The sequence below is a fragment of the Nicotiana sylvestris genome, chromosome 3 (assembly GCF_000393655.2).
Source record: "Nicotiana sylvestris chromosome 3, ASM39365v2, whole genome shotgun sequence".
NCBI lineage: Eukaryota > Viridiplantae > Streptophyta > Magnoliopsida > Solanales > Solanaceae > Nicotiana > Nicotiana sylvestris.
The window spans coordinates 160,835,947-160,854,922 of NC_091059.1; the positions used below are offsets into that span (position 1 = coordinate 160,835,947).

Below are 18,976 nucleotides of genomic sequence, written 5' to 3' on the forward strand. Positions count from 1 at the left end.
CTTAACACGAATTCCCTAAGCATCTCTTTATCCCTTTGCTTGACTTTGAACAGATCCGATTTCCTCATCTCAACTTTAATAGCACTGGTGTGAGATTTAATAAAGGCATCTGCAAGTATAGCAAACGAATCAATAGAGTTTGGAGACAAGTTGTGATACTATATCATTGCTCCCTTGGACAAGGTTTCCCCGAATATTTTCAGCAGTACCGACTCGATCTCGCCATCCTCGAGGTCGTGGTCTTTTATTGCGCATGTGTAAGAGGTCATATGCTCGTTTGGATATGTGGTCCCGTTGTATCTGAGAATATCAGGCATTCAGAACCTTTTCGGAAAGCTTTGGTGTCTCGCTCAGGGAAAAAGGCTTCTAAATGAACTTTTTAGAATTTGGCCCCTTCAATATCGGCGACACTCCCAGGATCTGATCGACCATTGAGTTGTAGGTTTCTACTTTCTTGTCTTTTGCCTCTATCTTCTTTTCGCTGGATTCTACCCGTTTTGTTAGTGCTTCAAGCATTTCATCACCTCGAAAGTTTTCCCGGATTCGGGCACGTCGGGTTTTGTGACAATCTGATCTTCCCTTCGAGCATCTTCTCCAACCCGTCTGGGTTCAGCCGCGTTGTGATTTTGAATCTGCAGTTGTGCTATGACAACTTGTTGGGCTTGCAACATCTCAAAAATCAAACGCAAGCTAACTACATCACCTCCCCCTTCAGGTGCCTCACGAACCGAAGGCCGAGGCACCCCGTGAACGCTGTTATTGGGGTCGGTTGGTAGGTTAGTGTTGACATCAACCTGTGAATTGGCATCGACTAGGTCAGCAATTGGAACGTTATTAGGATTGATAGGGGGTACGCCGTTACTCGGCACTTAGTTGTTATTTTCACCATGGTGGCATGATTCGACGTCGATATTCAAGTGAGCAGATTGAGAATTTGACATATTGAACAGTCCTGAAATCAAACTTCAAATAACAAGTGTAAAATAGTGTGTTATAAATATTCGTATTAAATCACCACTATTATTCTTAACCCCACGATGACCGCCAAATTGTTTACCCTTAAAACAGATAACAATTAAATTTGTACGCGGTTTAAAGGATATGCGATTTAATTTAACAAAAATGATTAAAGAACAACAAATAATTGAATTGAAATGAGAATAAACGATCAAACAAATATGTTGAAGTAATTAAGCCTCATGTTAGTCTTAAACGCTAATAATCGACCACAACCGAGCTTTCGAGATGGAGTTTGGATATGGCTAAGTCAATGAACAACTCAAGAATACTTAAACAAATGATAAGAGCTAGAATAAACTTTTATTGCTTTGATATGCGTGCCAACAATGACCAAAAAATAAAAAGGTTCCCCTCTTTATGTCGTGGATGAGTTTTAATCCTAATATAAGTGTAAACAAGGTAAAAATCCTTTCTTCCTTTTCTCCCAAGAAAACATGATCCACATTCGATATCGGGCGTGAAATCCTTCCTTCCTTTTCTCCCAAGAAAACATGATCCGCATTCGATACCGGGCGTGATTCGTGCCCCGATATCCGGTTGATGGCAGATATTTCAACTCCCCGTTTTGTCCTCTTTAACCGTCTCTCCTTTACCCTCGATTCTCCGTTTTGCTCGAGCTTGATTCTTCCCGGCTTTGGTCATGCTCGATTCTCGACGTGTCATTCGTCTGTCCCGGTTTCGATCTGCGGGCACCTTCGATCTTATTTGAGCTAGTAACGAATAAAGCTGTTCCTCGCTTCTTCAACGGAAAATCGGGGTAACTCTATCCCAAATTTTACCCGTAGACAACCTTCAAATACTATGTATCCGTTTCCATCCGACAATCAAAACTCCCCCATTTTTACCGGTCAGTGCTAGTATGAACAGTTTAGGCCAGCGGTTAGGTCCCTTTTCACTTGGCACCACAAATTCAAACAAGAAGGGGTGTTTGTGTAATTTAAGAAGCTATGAAATGGTACCTTTTATGTAAAAAGAGAACAATAACGCAAGGACATAAATCACAGCTCACAACTACATAAGGCCCAAAAGGGAAAATAAAATTCAACGACTCGTAATTATTTATCTGTCCGGAAGTTGTTTCTGCTTCCTACATCTAATCAAAGCAAAGAAGAAGTTGAACAATGGCTTCCAGGTACTGGGTGGTTTCTCTCCCCGTTCAGCAAAACTCATCCACTACTTCTCTATGGAGTCGTCTTCAGGAATCTATCTCCAGGCATTCATTCGATACTCCTCTTTATAGAGTAAGCTCTCTGCCCTTCCCTTAAATAATGTCAATTTTACTGAGATCTGCCTTCAACGACTTCAAATTTTTTGGATCACCTTCATATTTCTTGTTGAATTTGCAGTTTAACATCCCGAATCTCCGTGTCGGCACATTGGATTCGCTTCTAGCTCTCAGCGATGATCTCGTCAAGGTGAGCTCTTTATTTTTATTTTCTCTCTCTACATTTTTTGATTTGTTCTGTATTTCAATTGCGAAGCATTAGTCACGTGTGATCTATTTTGGATTGTTTTAATTTTCTCGTTTTTAGTAGTTACCGGCTGCAATTTTACAAGTGTGATCGAGAAGTTTAGTTGTTTAATGTGGTATTGATTAGGGATTCGTAGAAGTTGAATATCATCTGACAGAAGCTGTATTTTGTAATCGAAAAATTAAGTTATTTTATGTGGTAATTATTTGAATCATATGTGGAAAATTTGAATTTTTGCAGTCAAATAACTTCATTGAAGGGGTCTGCTCCAAGACACGAAGACAGATCGAGGAATTGGAGAGAGTTTCTGGGGTCCTCAGTAGCTCTCTCACTGTGGATGGGGTTCCTGTTGACTCATACCTCACTAGGTATATATCACCTAGTTTGACTGCTTTTGATATGTGGAATTATCTTTTCTGACAAGAAATTTGATTTATGTGGTAGGTTTGCGTGGGACGAGGCAAAGTATCCAACAATGTCACCTCTTAAGGAGATTGTGGATGGAATTCACACCCAAGTAGCCAAGATTGAGGATGACCTTAAGGTATATATTCTGCTGTGTTATGTGAAACAAGTAATTTTGTGAGGAGCAGTAATTGGGTATAACAATGTAGGAGATCTTATTTATCTATTTTCCAGTTTTTGTTGGGTGTGGTGGTGTCCTCCATTTCAATGCTTACATAAAATGTTTACGATACAAGTAATTAGGCCCGAATGAATAGGTGGTATATGGTGAAGTAAAACGAAGAAATAGCTCTAATTCGCAATGTGAATTAAGCACAAACCGATGCTCTAGTAGACAGAGAAAGGGTATTTTGAAGAAAAGAAGAGCACCATAAGCGAGGGAGAAAGCAAACATGAATTAGCATTCCTTACTTCACTTTTTGCCAATGGTATCATGTGTTTGCACTTTACAGAATTAAATAGTGGAGGTAGTTGGTGCTGGTGGTTGTGCTGTGTTAGTGGATAGTATAGTGCTAAAACGTTACATTCACATAAAGTTTTAAGTGAACGTCTTAATGATTTAAGACTCTGTACCATATCTGACTGAATCAGGCCTATTCAGAGCAAATAAGTGATTGTACAAGATAAAAACAAATAAACTTAATGGATTGACATGTAAATGATTCAGATTTAGTTCTTCATTAAGTGGAAACAAGTGGGGCTTAAGATAATTTCTCTTTCCTTTTTTCTCTGTTATCTGCATGTTTTCTTTTGGGATAACCGAGAAATCCTCTATGATTTAGATGGCCCATTCGTAGTTCGCCCACAACCATATTGCCCAAATTTATGTGACACATTTCCCTTGTGTTTCAACCAAATTGGTGCTGTAGGTCCCTAACAGTGAAGTGCATTAAGTACTTGTTGAAGATACAGTGACAATGTTAGTTAAACATTCACTGTTTGGTTCCACTGATTCCCGGAGTGTGGTTCCCTAGAACATAACTATTCCTCCTTAAAACAATCGAGTAACATCGTTTTGTCAATTAAGTACAGCATGGTGGTTTTGAGAGTCTTTGTTATTCTTTTTTGGTGACAGTTTTCTTTGAGATACTTCATTGGATTAAATGTTGAGTATCTGACTTTACTACTAAGAGTTTTTTAATCATAGTATATATTGCTCGAACAATGTGTTACAATATCTGCTGGTTTTCTATGACAGGTTCGTGTTTCTGAGTATAACAATGTGCGTAGTCAACTTAATGCCATCAATCGAAAGCAGGCGGGAAGGTATGTATGAGATAAGATTCCATTGGATACACATGGACTTCCAATAAATGGTGATTTATCATTTTTGAGTGTTCAGCTATGTCATTATTGATTTACCATCGAGGAACCTTCAATTTCTGCCTAAATGTATGTCCAAGACACTGACAACATAGATGGACATAATAGTGAAATTTAAAAAGGATAAGAGGAAGCTAACTTGAAAAAGGCTATCTCTAAATAGACACTATTAGACATGGAAGGTTTTCTTTGATAAAGAAGAAACATGGAAATACATCCATGTTGTTTTTGTTAAAGATCAGCAGATATTAGAGGTGGCCCTCATATTATCTGGTTGGTTAGAATATTTACACCAAAAAGAAAGAGAGAGCGAGGGAGGGAGGGAGGGAGAGAGAGAGTTAGTGCTTATTAAGATAGGAAACATGCGCAACGCGCTTACACTAAAACTAGTTTTGAAAAAAGTATGTGGTGAGTTAGGTTTGCATTAGGTGTATTGCTTCAGAGCGAAATCTTAGGGACTGTAGGAACTCCATCTACAACAACAACAGTGTAATTCCACAAATAGGTTCTAGGGAGGATAGTGTGTACGCAGACCTTACTCCTACCTTGTGAAAGTAGAGAGACTGTTTCCGATAGACCCTTGGCTCAAGAGGAACTCCATCTAGATGGTAGAAATTAAAATAAAACTTCCATACAGAGTGCTAGATTCATGTTGCTCATAGAAACTTGAAAATCTTTTTCAGAAGTCTGAAGTTTGGTACTCGGGTCTTTGAACTTATCCTTGTCAAAGGATAAGGGCACTCTGTTAATGTTTGTTTCTTTGTTATTTGAAATTACTAATCTGGATTGGTATAATTGTTTTTGAATTTGTCTCTACTTGGCATTCTAACTGATGTGCTTGGTGTTTCTTCCAGCTTAGCTGTCCGTGATCTGTCCAATTTGGTAAAGCCGGAAGATATTGTTACCTCAGAACACTTAACAACTCTCCTTGCTGTCGTTTCCAAATACTCACAGAAAGACTGGTTATCAAGTTACGAGAATCTTACCACCTATGTGGTAAGAACTTTGTTGGATTCAGTTTATAGCTTCACATATCTTCTATTTACTTGGAATGTGTCTCTGCTTTGCATAGTGGTCCTTATTGTGGCATTGCACTTTGGATTAGTTTGATCTTCTTCGAGGACAAGCTGGATTTCTTACTTATTTCTGGAAATGGAAAACGTTTTTTTTCTTTCTGAGCTCTTTATAGTGCTATCCTACAAGTTCTACTTTTTCATTTTAACTAAATTGTTTAGGTTCCCAGATCCTCTAAGATGCTCTATGAGGACAATGAATATGCTCTTTATACTGTAACATTATTCAACCGTGATGCCGACAATTTCAAGATTAAGGCGCGTGAAAGAGGCTTCCAGGTGAGTTTTCTTTACCTCTTTCAAGTCTCTCTTCCCCCACCAGGTGGGAAAAAAGCTTTCAATATGTGAAACTGTTCTGTTGTGTCCGTATATATGTATATGTAATGTGTGGTGAGAAGAACTATTGATAGAGGAAGGCCTTATCTAAAGAGATGTCTTATTGGTACATTTGATTCAGATTCGCGATTTTGAACATAATCCGGAGACACAAGAAAGCCGGAAACAAGAGCTGGAAAAACTGATGCAAGACCAAGAGACATTCAGGAGCTCTCTGCTGCAGTGGTGCTATACCAGTTATGGGGAGGTACTTCCCTCTTTCTATTGGAAATCTAAGTATTTCTGGATGCATTTTCTACTGTTAATTTTATTCATAGACTTATGTCTTTGGTGCTGGCTTTAAATTAGAAATGCTTTGCAGTCTCGAAGGAAATGAAAAAGTGAACTCGTTTGTCATCAGCCAAATATATATCTAAACTGCGTTATAAGGATCTTTTAGTCTCTTCTGCACTTCACTACTTTGAGCTAACAAAATAACCTATCACATTATGGTTGTTGGTGAAGTCTATGAGTTATCTCAAGATCACTTTACAATCAGATGCTAACTTGGATTTTGACTATTTCAAGGATACAAAATGATTTTACTCCTCTTGGATTTATTATCTGATAGAGTCGGTAGAAGTAAAATGCTTACGATATTCAAGAGAATATATTCATGAATTGATCCCGTGAACCTTCAAAATGAACTGTAGAGAAAGAGAGGGAGCCTTACCATTGCCCGGGGACCAAGTCTCATCTTACATGAGCAACATGTGAAACTGAGGGAGCATGTTCTGGGACTAGGAAAAAGTCTTTGCAGTCTTTGTTTTTCATTATCTGGAAATGAATTATGGAAAGAATAAATGGAAAACAATCATAACCTATCACCTTATCCACTCCCGCCCTCTCTCTCAAAATAGCGTTCCAAAAACTTTAAAAGATGATGATTGAAGAGACCTAAATTATTTACCAACCAACAATGATACACGGGAAGAAATAGAGAAAATGAGGGGAGATCTTAAAGCGGAGAAGGGAACATGCTGTGGTGAGAGGATTTGCCAAATTCAAAGTGATATCAATTAAGTGTTGGAGTTCTTTGTTAATTTTTTCATTCTTTTTTTCATTAAATGTCGGTGGATCTTTTCATACCCTTCCTCTGCCAGTGAAGAAGCTATTAAGCTTTTCAGTATTTTGACCGAGCGAAATGCATCATGGCTTGGCGAGAAGACAAGCTCTTAATTAGCGGGGAACGGGTCAGCAAAACATGTGATTTTTCTTGTTAACTTCTATTATCTTTCTTTAACAATTGCCTAACAAACACCAAAAGGATCTGTTCTTTTTTCCTTCCGGGCACAAGTTGGGTGTGTGAAAAGGCAGGTGTTAATTTCTGGTTGCCAGTGCATAACATTGTCCTTACTCTTGTTCATGTTCAGGCAAATTGCTTTAAGAAATCTCATCTTGTACCTTGATTTTTTCCCTTTTTCCTTCTTAAATCTTGATTGAAAATAAAACAAAAATGAACATGTGGTGGTTGTTTTCAGCTCATCCGTAAATTGTAAGCTGAACTAGATAAAATTTTGTGGAAATATGTACCTTGGTGGAGCATAATGTGGCTGGAAAACAAAGCGGCATGCCACGCTAGGAGGTAGCTTTAGCGCTTTGTGTGAGTATTTTAACCTAAGCAGTTGGCGCATTCTAGACATGGCCTTACATACCTCCCGTGATTTTGTATTTATTTTTATAACATAGTGGTCAAAGGCTAAATCGTAGATAAAGTGTTAAACTTTAAAATTTCTTAAGGGGGAGCAAATGAACTTTCTCTTGTGAACCTTGTATTACATGTTATAGTATTGCAAAAGCCTCATGAAATGGATGTATTGACTGATTACAATATGTTTCACCAAAAAAGTTGATTGACTGGTTTCGTAACAATAACAAAAAACCCAATGTAGTCCCACAAGTGGGGTATGTGGAGGGTAGAGTGTACGTAGACCTTACCCCTGCCTTTAAAAAAGCAGAGAGGCTGTTTTCGGTAGACCCCCAGCTCAGGAAGGAAAAAGGGAAGGGGCAGAAACAAGCAAACTAATCCGGCAACCGAAGCGAAAATACAAAACTAACACTAAGTAATGCAATTAGAAAACCGGAACAAGGCACCAACAAGTAATAACGACAATCTAGGGATAAAACACGAAGGACACTAAGTGATGTATCAAAGCTACTGTGACAAACAAGGACAACACTCGACTACCTAACCCTCTACCTTTATTTTCAACCTCCACACCTTCCTATCCATGATCATTTCCTCAGTCAGCTGGAGCAACGCCATATCTCGCCTAATCACCTTTTCCCAGTACTTTTTCGGCCTGCTTCTACCTCTTCGTTGGTCCTCCAACGCCAGCCTCTCACACCTCCTCACCGGGGCATCAGTGCCTCTCCTCTTAACATGCCCGAACCATCTAAGTCTCGTCTCCCGCATCTTATCCTCCACAATGGCCACACCCACTTTATCCCGGATAACTTCATTTCTAATTCTATCTAACTTGGTATGCCCGTACATCTCAACATCCTCATTTCAGTCACCTTCATGTTCTGTACATGAGAGTTCTTGACTGACCAACACTCCGTCGGTCTGACCAACGCTCTATAAACCTTACCTTTAAGTTTTGATGGCACATTCTTGTTATACAGAACACCAGAAGCAAGCTTCCATTTCATCCATCCCGTCCCAATATGGTGTGTGACATCCTCGTCGATCCCCATTCCCTTGTATAACAGACCCAAGGTACTTGGAACTTTCTCTCCTAGGAATGACTTGTGAATCAAGCCGCATGTCTTCGTCCACTTTCTGAGTCGCGCTATTGAACTTGCACTCCAAGTATTCTGTTTTGGTCCTGCTCAACTTGAAACCTTTAGACTCCAGGGTCTCCTCCAAACCTCTAACCTCTCGTTAACACCACCTCGCGTCTCGTCAATCAGTACAATGTCATTTGCAAATAATATGCACCACGTCACCTTCCTTTGAATGTGATGCAACCCCATCACAATCGGGAAGTGTTCCGAGTCCCCTCTCACTGTCCTTCCTCGAGTCTTAGCTCCATCATACGTCTTGAATAGCCCTAATGTATGCAACAGAAACGCCTCTAACCTCCAAACATCTCCACAACACCTCCCTCGGCACTTTATCGTAAGCCTTCTCTAAGTCGATGACCACCATATATAAATCCCGCTTCCTCTCCCTATACTGCTCCATCAATCTCCTAACAAGGTGAATAGGTTCTGTAGTAGAACACCCCGACATAAATCCGAATTGGTTCTCTGAAATAGACACAATCCTCCTCACCCTCCGCTCCACCACCCTCTCCCATACTTTCATGGTATGGCTCAGTAGCTCGATACCCTGATAGTTGTTGCAATTTTGGATATCACCCTTGTTTCGTAGAAAGGCAAAAATCAGGAAAAGTCCATATTATGGTTAAATGAAGAAATTATCACATCTCACAGAAGGTTCAAGTAGCACAAACAGAAGACAAAATGAAATAATGCTTGCTTAAGATCGTTTGTTCATGCTCTATGTGGACCTTCAAATGCATTGGTCGTAGGTGTGATACTGTAATAATTAAAGGTGTTAGTAATGAATGAGGTTGGCCTAAAATTACGTGGAACGAGACTTGCATCTCTTAAATTCATGTGGGCTTAAAGAAAAATATAACACAAAGGAAGCAAAAGATCCATATAATCGATACCAATTAGTGGGAATTAAGCTTAGTTTGGTATACTTACATTTGGTCCTTTACTAGGCGTTAGAGATTTTTGTTTTTGTTAAAAAGGTGAAGAAACCTCTAGTTTGTTAGGAAATCCGAAACTATTGAATATTGGAATGAATGGGGAAAGTGGAGCGAGCTGGATCTTGATGATTTATATAGCCGATTAGCCGGCATAACAATCATGGGATTGGGGTTTAGTTGTGTGGTTAAATGACTATCACTCCCAGGCTTTCTTTCTGACGCCAACTATGCTTATAAGGCTATAACAATCAACAGACATTCACAGCTTTAGATATGTGATCCAGTAAAACTGGAAATTATTCTAATCGCTCTTGTAAACAAGAAAAAAAAGGTGTAATTCTGTCCCCCTGACATTCATTTCACTGGTCGTCTAACTTTTATCTGCTTCAAAATTTGGAACTTATAGTTATCTGCATTTAGAAAATGGGACAGTTGATATGTGCTAAAAAAAAAACTAAGGATATTCTTTTTTTTTTGATAACCGTGGTGTCCGGGCCAGCTTGCGCGCACCTCGACTAATTCCACGGGATACCTGCCACCTCCCACCAGCAACAGGTACCAGGTAACTCTATCCACCAAGGCTTGGATAGATGAGAAGAAATCACCTAGTGTGCCTCCGCTGGAAAAACTAAGGATATTCTTGTTGGTTTTTCTTCTGAAATTTGAAGAAAAGAGAAGGAAAAGGAAAAACAACAGAACAACTGTGTGCCATATCACCCTTCCAACATATTCCACAATTACTGCTTCCCATGGCGACCCCCTAATCAACTGCTTCCCGCCCACCCTCTCAACCTTCTGCCTTCACCCTTTGCACCTACACCATCCTTTGTCTCTTATCCTCCATCTCATTCCACAACCTGCTCCCCCATTTCTTCCCAACATAAGTTGAAGGACAAAGTGTGCCAGTATGAAGCTATGATGCTTCATCTTAAAAGAACCTATCAACTAACCTTGTCCACTACTCTCTGGAAAGCTATGAACTCTTTGACAAAAAATTAGTTGGCGCAATTAAAAAAGCTATTACAAGATAAGAAAAAATTAATCACTAACAATTTAAAAATAATCAGTACGCACTCTGAAAAGTTTTTCACCAGAACTATGATCATATATGTGGTTTAAAAAGAGGATGAGATTGGAGACTCTGTCGTGGGGCAGAGGGTGAGACAAGGCGGATAAGGGTGTCCAATTGTTTGTTTAAACAGGATGCCAACTCTTCAAGTTGGCTAAAAAAGATATGGAGCAGTTAATTTTGCTTTTGGTTTAGTTTCTGTTGCATTACCATCTTGGTTATTCAGTTTGTTTGGCAAATTAAAATCCTACCCGGTGATAAAAATCACAGGTAAATTTTTGTATGTATGTTATGGAAACAGATAACGGGTATCCAGTTGGTTAATCTATACAAATAGATAAAGCTACAAGCTCGCAGAGGGAGGTAGTTTCCATAGATATTCCTCATAATCACTTATAAGCTGAACCCCCCCCCCCCAACAACAACAACCCCCCAAAAAAAAACCCACCCCAAAAAAAAAAGAAAATACTGTCTGCTTTTCCACATGTATTATATCTTTCTTTTGATAAAACATTTACACATGCACTGTTTTTAAACTCCAATGTACTCTTCCTGACTTACTGAATCCCATGGGCAAAAAATTGGATCGTGTACACATTCAAGCACTTGGTCTCTCTTTTATCTTTTTTATTCCCTTCTGTTAATTCTAGAGACATAGTACTGATTGACGAGATGCGAGGCGGTGTTAACGACTAGTTGGAGGTTTGGAGACTGACCCTAGAGTCTAAAGGTTTCAAGTTGAGCAGGACTAAGACAAAATACTTGGAGTGAAAGTTCAGCGACCTGACGGAGGGAACGGACATGGACGTGAGACTTGATTCACAAGTCATCTCCAAGAGTTACAAGTATCTTGGGTCTGTTATCCAAGGGAATGAGGAGAGGATGCCACATATCTTATAGGGCGGGGTGGATGAAATGGAGGTTAGCGTCCGACGTCTTGTGTGACAAGAATGTGCTACCAAAACTTAAAGGTAAGTTCTACAGGGTGGTGGTTAGACCGACTATGTTGTATAGGCCAGAGTGTTGGTCAGTCAAGAACTCCCATATTCATAGATGAAAGTAGTAGAAATGAGGATGTTGTGATGGATGTGCGGGCATACTAGGTTGGATAAGATTAGGAATGAAGATATCATGGATAAGCTTAGATGCTCCAGTAAGGAGGTGTAAGCGATTGGTTTTGGTGGGTATGAGAAGAGGTAGAGAGCGGCCAAAGAAGTATTGGGGAGAGGTGATCAGGCAGGACATGACGCGTCTTCAGCTTACCGAGGACATGACCCTTGGTAGGAGGGTGTGGAAGTCGAGAATTAGGATAGAAAGTTAATACGTCGTCGAGCGTTTTTTTGTCTCGTACCGGGGTTTTTTAGGATTAGTGTGATAGTGTCTTGTTCTTAGATTGCTAGTATTACATGTTGTTTTCATGCTATCTTACGCTTTGGTTTACTAGTATTTTACTTGTTGCTATTGCTTCCTTCATTTATTTTTCTGGTTCTTAGATTGCTGTTATTACCTTTCTGGCCTTTGTGGTTGATGTTGCTTGTTTCTAGTGTTGCTTTTCATCTTCTTGAGTCGAAGGTCTATCGAAAACAACCTCTCTACCTCCCAAGGGTAGGGGTAAGACCTGCGTACACGCTATCCTCCGCAGACCGCATTTGTGGGACTTCACTAGGTTTTTTGTTGTTGTGTCTATTAATTCTAGAACTATGCTAAATTGAGATATGTAGCAGAATTCATCCGGAGAAGTCAATTTCCAACTTTTTGATTGCAAAATAATTCGCTTCTTGCAATTTTTTTTTTTGATAAAGTAATGTATTATATTAAAGGTATCAAGAAGATGCAAAAGTTACATAAGAGTCTTGGTTAACTCAGTAGGACAAAAAACTATTCTAGAGCCTTTAGATAACCAAGAGCAAAAATCAGAGGTTACTAAACCAATGAGAGAGAGCTAATGAAGTCTAGGAGGGGAATAATGTCATTTATAGGGGAGAGGTTACTCCAACTAAAGAGACTCATTAGACATTTAGACTTCAGGTGGCCATTGGAAGTTGAAATGCCATCAAAACATCTACGATTCCTCTCAGTCCAAAGACACCAAAACATACAGGATGGGATCATTTGCCAGATCTTTTTGATGGATTTATCAACTTCCTTTAGACTCCAGCTAAGTACTGCATCCCTCAAGTTCTGTGGCACCGCCCAGCTGACACCAAAAAGTGCTAAGAACATGTTCCATAAATCTGAAGCCACTGAGCAATGTAGAAACAGGTGATTAACCGACTCAGAGTTGAGCTTGCACATGTAGCATCTATTAGCCAGCTGGAAATTCCTTCTACTAAGGTTATCCTGGGTCAGAATAGCTTCATAGAGGGCTGTCCATGAGAAGCACTTGACTTTTGTGGGCAGTTCTGTTTTCCAAATTAACTTCCATGGCCAAAGCTCAATCATGTCATTGGATGCACTTAGTTTGCTGTAGCCAGCCTTCACCGTATAGTTACCTTTTCCAGAGTTGCCCCATCTTAAGCTGTCTGAAACTTGAGGATTCCTTGTGGCTTCTACAAGAGATCTGTATAGATCAAACAGCTCGTTAAGTTCCCAATCCTGCAAATTTCTTGTGAAGTGAAGGTCCCAGTTGTTCCCTGCTCGATTTTGGGCTATAGAAGAGTTGGTGTCTGAAGCAATCTGATATAGGTCTGGACGAGAGTCTTTTAGAGTTTGATTGTTGAGCCATCTATCCTTCCAGAATTTAATGTTGATACCATTCCCAACCTGATAGGTCACATCCTGAAAGAATGCTTCTTGTAGGTTGTCCATGAGAAGCACTTTACTTTTGTGGGCAGTTTTGTTTTCCAAATTAACTTCCATGGTCAAAGCTCAATCATGTCATTGGATGCACTTAGTTTGCTGTAGCCAGTCTTCACCGTGTAGTTACCTTTTCCAGAGTTGCCCCACCTTAAGCTGTCTGAAACTTGAGGATTCCTTGTGGCTTCTACAAGAGATCTGTATAGATCAAACAGCTCGTTAAGTTCCCAATCCTGCAAATTTCTTGTGAAGTGAAGGTCCCAGTTGTTCCCTGCTCTATTTTGGGCTATAGAAGAGTTGGTGTCTGAAGCAATCTGATATAGGTCTGGATGAGAGTCTTTTAGAGTTTGATTGTTGAGCCATCTATCCTTCCATAATTTAATGTTGATACCATTCCCAACCTGATAGGTCACAACCTGATATGCTTCCACGGGCCAACTCCATGTGGGGCTCTGTTTTTCTTGGCACACCACCTGTCTTGCACCCCATATTTTGCATTAACTACCTCTTTCAATATGCTTGTTGATTCTTGGGCATATCTTCACTACCACTTCATGAGCAAGCTCTAGTTATGCTTGGCCAAATCTTTGATTCCCAGACCACCTAGGTTTTTTGGCATGATCACTTTTGGCCACTTCTTGCAATTATATCCTATTCGGGAACAATGTTCATTTTGTTTCGAAGTTCTAGTATGTTGTTTTTCTACCAAATGTTTATTGTTCGATTGCTTAGAAATAGGCACGTTATCAAGTGTTCCCATTGGCTAGTCCAACTTTAATGATGTGGCGCACCAAGGGTTGAGGTAAGGCATGTAGATGAGATCTCATTAGAGTTTTGAATGATTAAGCTCATGATTAAAGATTCAATTAGTGCCAACTTCAGGAGAACAAATTAACTCTTTGGCCTGGACATTGAGTAGAGCCGACTTATGCTTGGCTCACCTCACTCATATTTCAGCTCGGGCCAACTAGGCTTTCTTTTGGTAAATATGAGCTGAGATACGCTTGGTTTGCTTGGTTTCGTCTAATTTAACAAGAAAAATTACATGTTTCGCATATACTTAAGTTCCAATGATGAAGGTCTTCAACAAGGTATTATACTCCGACAGGGTGCACTTAATGGGCTGAGATATCCCATGGAACAACAACAACAACAACAATAACAACAACAACCCAATTGAATCCCACAAGTGCGGTCTGAGAACAAAAAACAATATTATTACTTTATATTTCATTTGACATTGTAAAATTGTTAAGGAAGAGGACTAGATAATTTATGTCATCTGAAAACCATATAAACTTGTTTACGACATCTTTACATCCCTCTAATTTGGTTATTGATTACTAATAAATAGCCAGTCGCATGTCCAATAGTTAGTCAATAAGTGTGTGATTTTGGTTACTCAAAACGAGAAATCAAAGCATTTGGAAACAAACAGGAACGGATGTTTGATTGAAAGGTGAACTGACCATCTGAACACCCCTAAAGAGTGTATCAGTCAGCGATGAGGGGGTGCAGTAATGTAATTCGCTTGACGGGGTCAATAAGTCATATTTTTCAATCTAATTAGCACGTGATAGCAATCTTCATTGACCTATAACCCCCAATTCATGCTTTCCCTGAAAGCATTCACAGTTCACTGGTTCATCTGTTGCCAGTTTGTAGGATGAAACAAAGTTTATGACAGAAAGGTACATGTGGTTCTCAAGTGTGTTGGTGCTGTTAGATGATAATAGTGATAAGCATTCAGAGATGGAAACAGTTCATAGGAGGCTTCCAGGGAGACTAGGGTGGTGAAAGATTTGGGGGGGGGGGATCTAAATTTCTATAACATGGATTCTGTTAGGGGTCGTTTTGTAGGATGCATTAGAGAAAATAATGCATGATTTAGCTTATGGTATTACTAATCCCTTGTTTGATACACCTTTTCAACCTATGTATTACTAATGCAAGTATTAGTTATACAGCCTATCTGGTATAATGCCATGTATAACTGCCCCCAGGGCCTAGCTCAAGTGGCAAAGGGTGGTGAATTTGTGTCTTAGGTCACAGGTTCAAGCCCCCACACCATGCAAAGCAAAGCCTGGTATTTAAGTGGAGAAGGGTAGAGGGGCGGGCCCATTATCCACCGAGTTTCGAAGGCTAATACATAGCAAACCATGGTATTAGGAATACCAAGGCTGTTAATGCATGCATTAACATGGTTAAAGAAAAAATTGTCCTTAAAGTCCCTTAAAGCTAAAGAATATGGAGGGCATTTTTGTAAACAACTAGTTTCTTAAAATTATGCAATGCATTTTAATTTTTAATACGCCACAACAAACAGTGGATAATAAATAATCCCTGCATAACTCATACTTGCTTTACTAACCCATGCATTACTAATACGCCTTATTCAGCACTATTCTTATGTACCCTACCAAACGCCCCCTTAATGAATTATAGAGTCAGTCACTAAACCTACATTTTTTTTGCTCGAGACATTAAACCTACATGGTTATGTTCAATTTTAAGCTAGTGTATTTAAAAGTCCATTAGAAAACTGGAAATACCTATGTCCATGTCACAGCAATTCACACAGATACATTTAGGCATAGGCCACAATGAGTCCATATAACATGATCCACGTAGTGGGGTGTGTAGTTTGTTTCCAGAACGTACCAATAATATCAGCATGTAAGGTGCAAAGCCAATTCTGGATAGATTTGCAGTTCCGTTATCAATTGTGTTAAGGGACGTGGCTTAAGCCAGAGGTTAAATTTAACATCGTGTTAGGTCAGTCCTTGCAGCAATTTGTCCTCCACTACGCACCTCTCCATTTGGTTGCCTGTTTAGATATTAAGTGCACTCCTTGACGAGAGGGTTCTAGCACATTTTTTGCTCAACCAATAAAACCAAAGTAATGACCAATGGTCTAAGTGCGCTCTTGTGATTTCTGCTCTTCGACTGCTGTAAATTTGTAAATTACCTTTTAGATTTCGCAATAGGATTCCATCTCGATCCATTCTCAAAACAAAAAGTATCCCATCTCGATGTGGGTTCACTATTTCCTTTTTCTTTTCTTAGTGCTGATTGATTTATTTTCATTTCCAGCTCACCCATATTGTAGTTAGTTAGATTGAAACCCATATTGTAGTTGGTGAGATTGAAACCCTTATCTAAAATGTCCTGCCATCATTCTACAGGTTTTTAGCTCCTGGATGCACTTCTGCGCTGTGCGTATCTTTGCTGAGAGCATTTTGAGATACGGCTTGCCTCCATCATTTTTGGTAAATTCATTTGGACCCCCAAATATTATGCTTATCAGCTACCTGTTTGGTTGTATTTAGATTATTACCAGTACTTAAGGACCGACATAAATTTTCAGTCTGTTGTATTGGCACCCTCTACCAAAAGTGAGAAGAAAGTACGTTCCATTCTTGAGTCACTCTGCGACAGTTCAAACAGGTATGGCATATTATCACCTGTTTGCATGTGATAATATTTTCCCCTGAACTCCACCAAGAAGGAACATGTGTGATGCTTTTAACATGTTAAAATTGTATTGCATGACTGTTAATGGTGTTTATAAGTAACATAATATTTTCTTCCAGTCTCCGCCGAGCAGGAACATATATCATGCTTATAACATGGATGCTATTTAGCTTGACTATTACTGGTCCCGAGTACATTTATCCCATTCTATCTCTACTTGAGGCTGAAAGTTCTGTAATTGTCCATTGAGTATATTGTAAGAAAAGAACATGCATTTGTTCAGTTTCAATACGCCACATCTATGTGGTCCGTTGGACCTACATGTCTCTCTGTCCAACTCTAACTGACGGTTATTAAATGGTTTATCTATCACGTTCCCCATTTATACTGTTTTTAATTCAACTGCAGCAATTTCTGGAAATCTGAGGATGAAGGAGGAATGGCTGGTTTTGGAGGTGATTCAGAGGCTCATCCTTACGTCTCCTTCACCATAAATCTTGTTTGAGTTCGATAAATGGCTTGTTCTGTCCACTGCAATTGGTTTGAATCTAGTTGCCATCAACAATAAGGACAGGTTGCGCACTTGTACAATAGAGAGGATTGTTCAATTATTTTTTTAATATTATATGTTTATTGTAAAACATATTTTTTTTACTTCCTCTTGCTGCCTTTGTAGGGGTTGATTGTATCCCAAATCTTAGTACTGTCTGGATGAAAATTTTTTGAGGATAATTTTGATATGTATTGGGTATTGTTTCCCATACTAAATGTAATTTGTTCTTGTTTTAAGCCTGTATGTCGTTGCTTTCTTGCAATACGATACTCCTTGGTCTTTTCTGATGCATTTTCACTCTTAGCTAGCTTGATCTTTGTGAGTCGAGACGAGTAGATGCTATTGGTTTCTCGATTGTATGTTTTGAGCACATGACAATTGCCAAATCAAGCAATCATGTATTGACTAGTTTGCGTTGTCTTGTTAAGCTACTACAACCATCTTCTTTTATTCGGGTTTATGGACCACCAATATGAGCAAACTTACATGGACGGAATTAATTACCAAAATGACTGATTACCATTAATTGTTTGCGACCATTGAGACTTAGGTTGTACAATCTTCTTGGCAAGGAAAGTGAGTAGGAAATCGGGTTAAATAATGAGCAGGAACCCGGTTAAGTTCTGCAAAAACTGGAACCCTGCTCTTTTACTCTACCTTTGGAAAACTTTAGTGCAGGTGCAGCTTATGTCTTGGAGGTTGTAGGATATGCTTGAGTTTAAGTGGAGAAGGTGAGTATTTATATAGCCGATCACAACTTGTTTGAGACTGAGACATAGTAATAATAGTTGTAGTTGTAGGTAGGGTATGGTCCTGGCTAGTTGGGATTAGGACCTATAGCCTTCTAGGCTGTAGTTGAAAAGGAGGTTAGGGCATTCTCAGGTATGTCTAAACTCCAAAAAACTTGGGTTCGGTTCATTGCTCTGCAATGTATCCTCTTTTGGTGTAGCCCTGTAATCCAACAAAATGACCCACATGCACCATCAATGATCAATTGGCCCTCTTATATATATTACATGTTGGTTTTGTCTAGTTAGCTAGTTGGCAAATGATGAGCATTAATTTTTTGGTTGGAACTGACGTTCTAAATTAAAGATTTTTGTGTCAATAATGCACAACAAAAAGCCTATCTACTCGCAGATTGTATTAGAGGTTGTTCACATAGGCATCAGACAAATTTTGGAAGGAAACAGAAAACAAACAGCTTGTGCCTTGGACTAGTTGCCAAATTGGACATATTTGTGTCTGCTTAATGTTTATCGACATTTGTGATTCGACACCAATATGCTCAATCCGCCTGAGGAGAAGATCTTCTGTGCTCACTTACAATTGAATTGAATAGAAAAAAACACCTCTATTATTTTTACAGATTTCACGCGTCATTTTTATTGATCTTCTATGAAAAGGGTCATATAACTAAAATAACATTTATAATGGACTATAAAACCAAATATTCGGCAAGGCTCACTTACTAATATCTTCTCCTCCCCTACCAAAAAGAAAAAAGAATTATATAAAAGGAAGTTGCTCTACTCATAATACTTATAATAGCCGAAAGTGAGATTTGAACGCGACAGGAAAAAAAATAACAGAAACCATGGGCTGTGCCCCAAAAATAATCATAGTCAAAT

General features: G+C 39.2%; 1 protein-coding gene across 1 annotated transcript; it reads left to right on the top strand.

The window, feature by feature from the left end:
• Window positions 1–2,013: 2,013 nt before the first annotated feature.
• LOC104234953 (V-type proton ATPase subunit C) lies at window positions 2,014–17,581 on the top strand. The gene is made up of 11 exons (XM_009788609.2): window positions 2,014–2,261; window positions 2,367–2,435; window positions 2,733–2,860; window positions 2,937–3,036; window positions 4,156–4,223; window positions 5,135–5,276; window positions 5,516–5,632; window positions 5,811–5,936; window positions 16,504–16,587; window positions 16,686–16,765; window positions 17,201–17,581. The coding sequence occupies exons 1-11, from the start codon at window positions 2,142–2,144 to the stop codon at window positions 17,295–17,297; spliced, it is 1,131 nt and encodes a 376-aa protein (XP_009786911.1). The 5' UTR covers window positions 2,014–2,141; the 3' UTR covers window positions 17,298–17,581.
• Window positions 17,582–18,976: the final 1,395 nt, after the last annotated feature.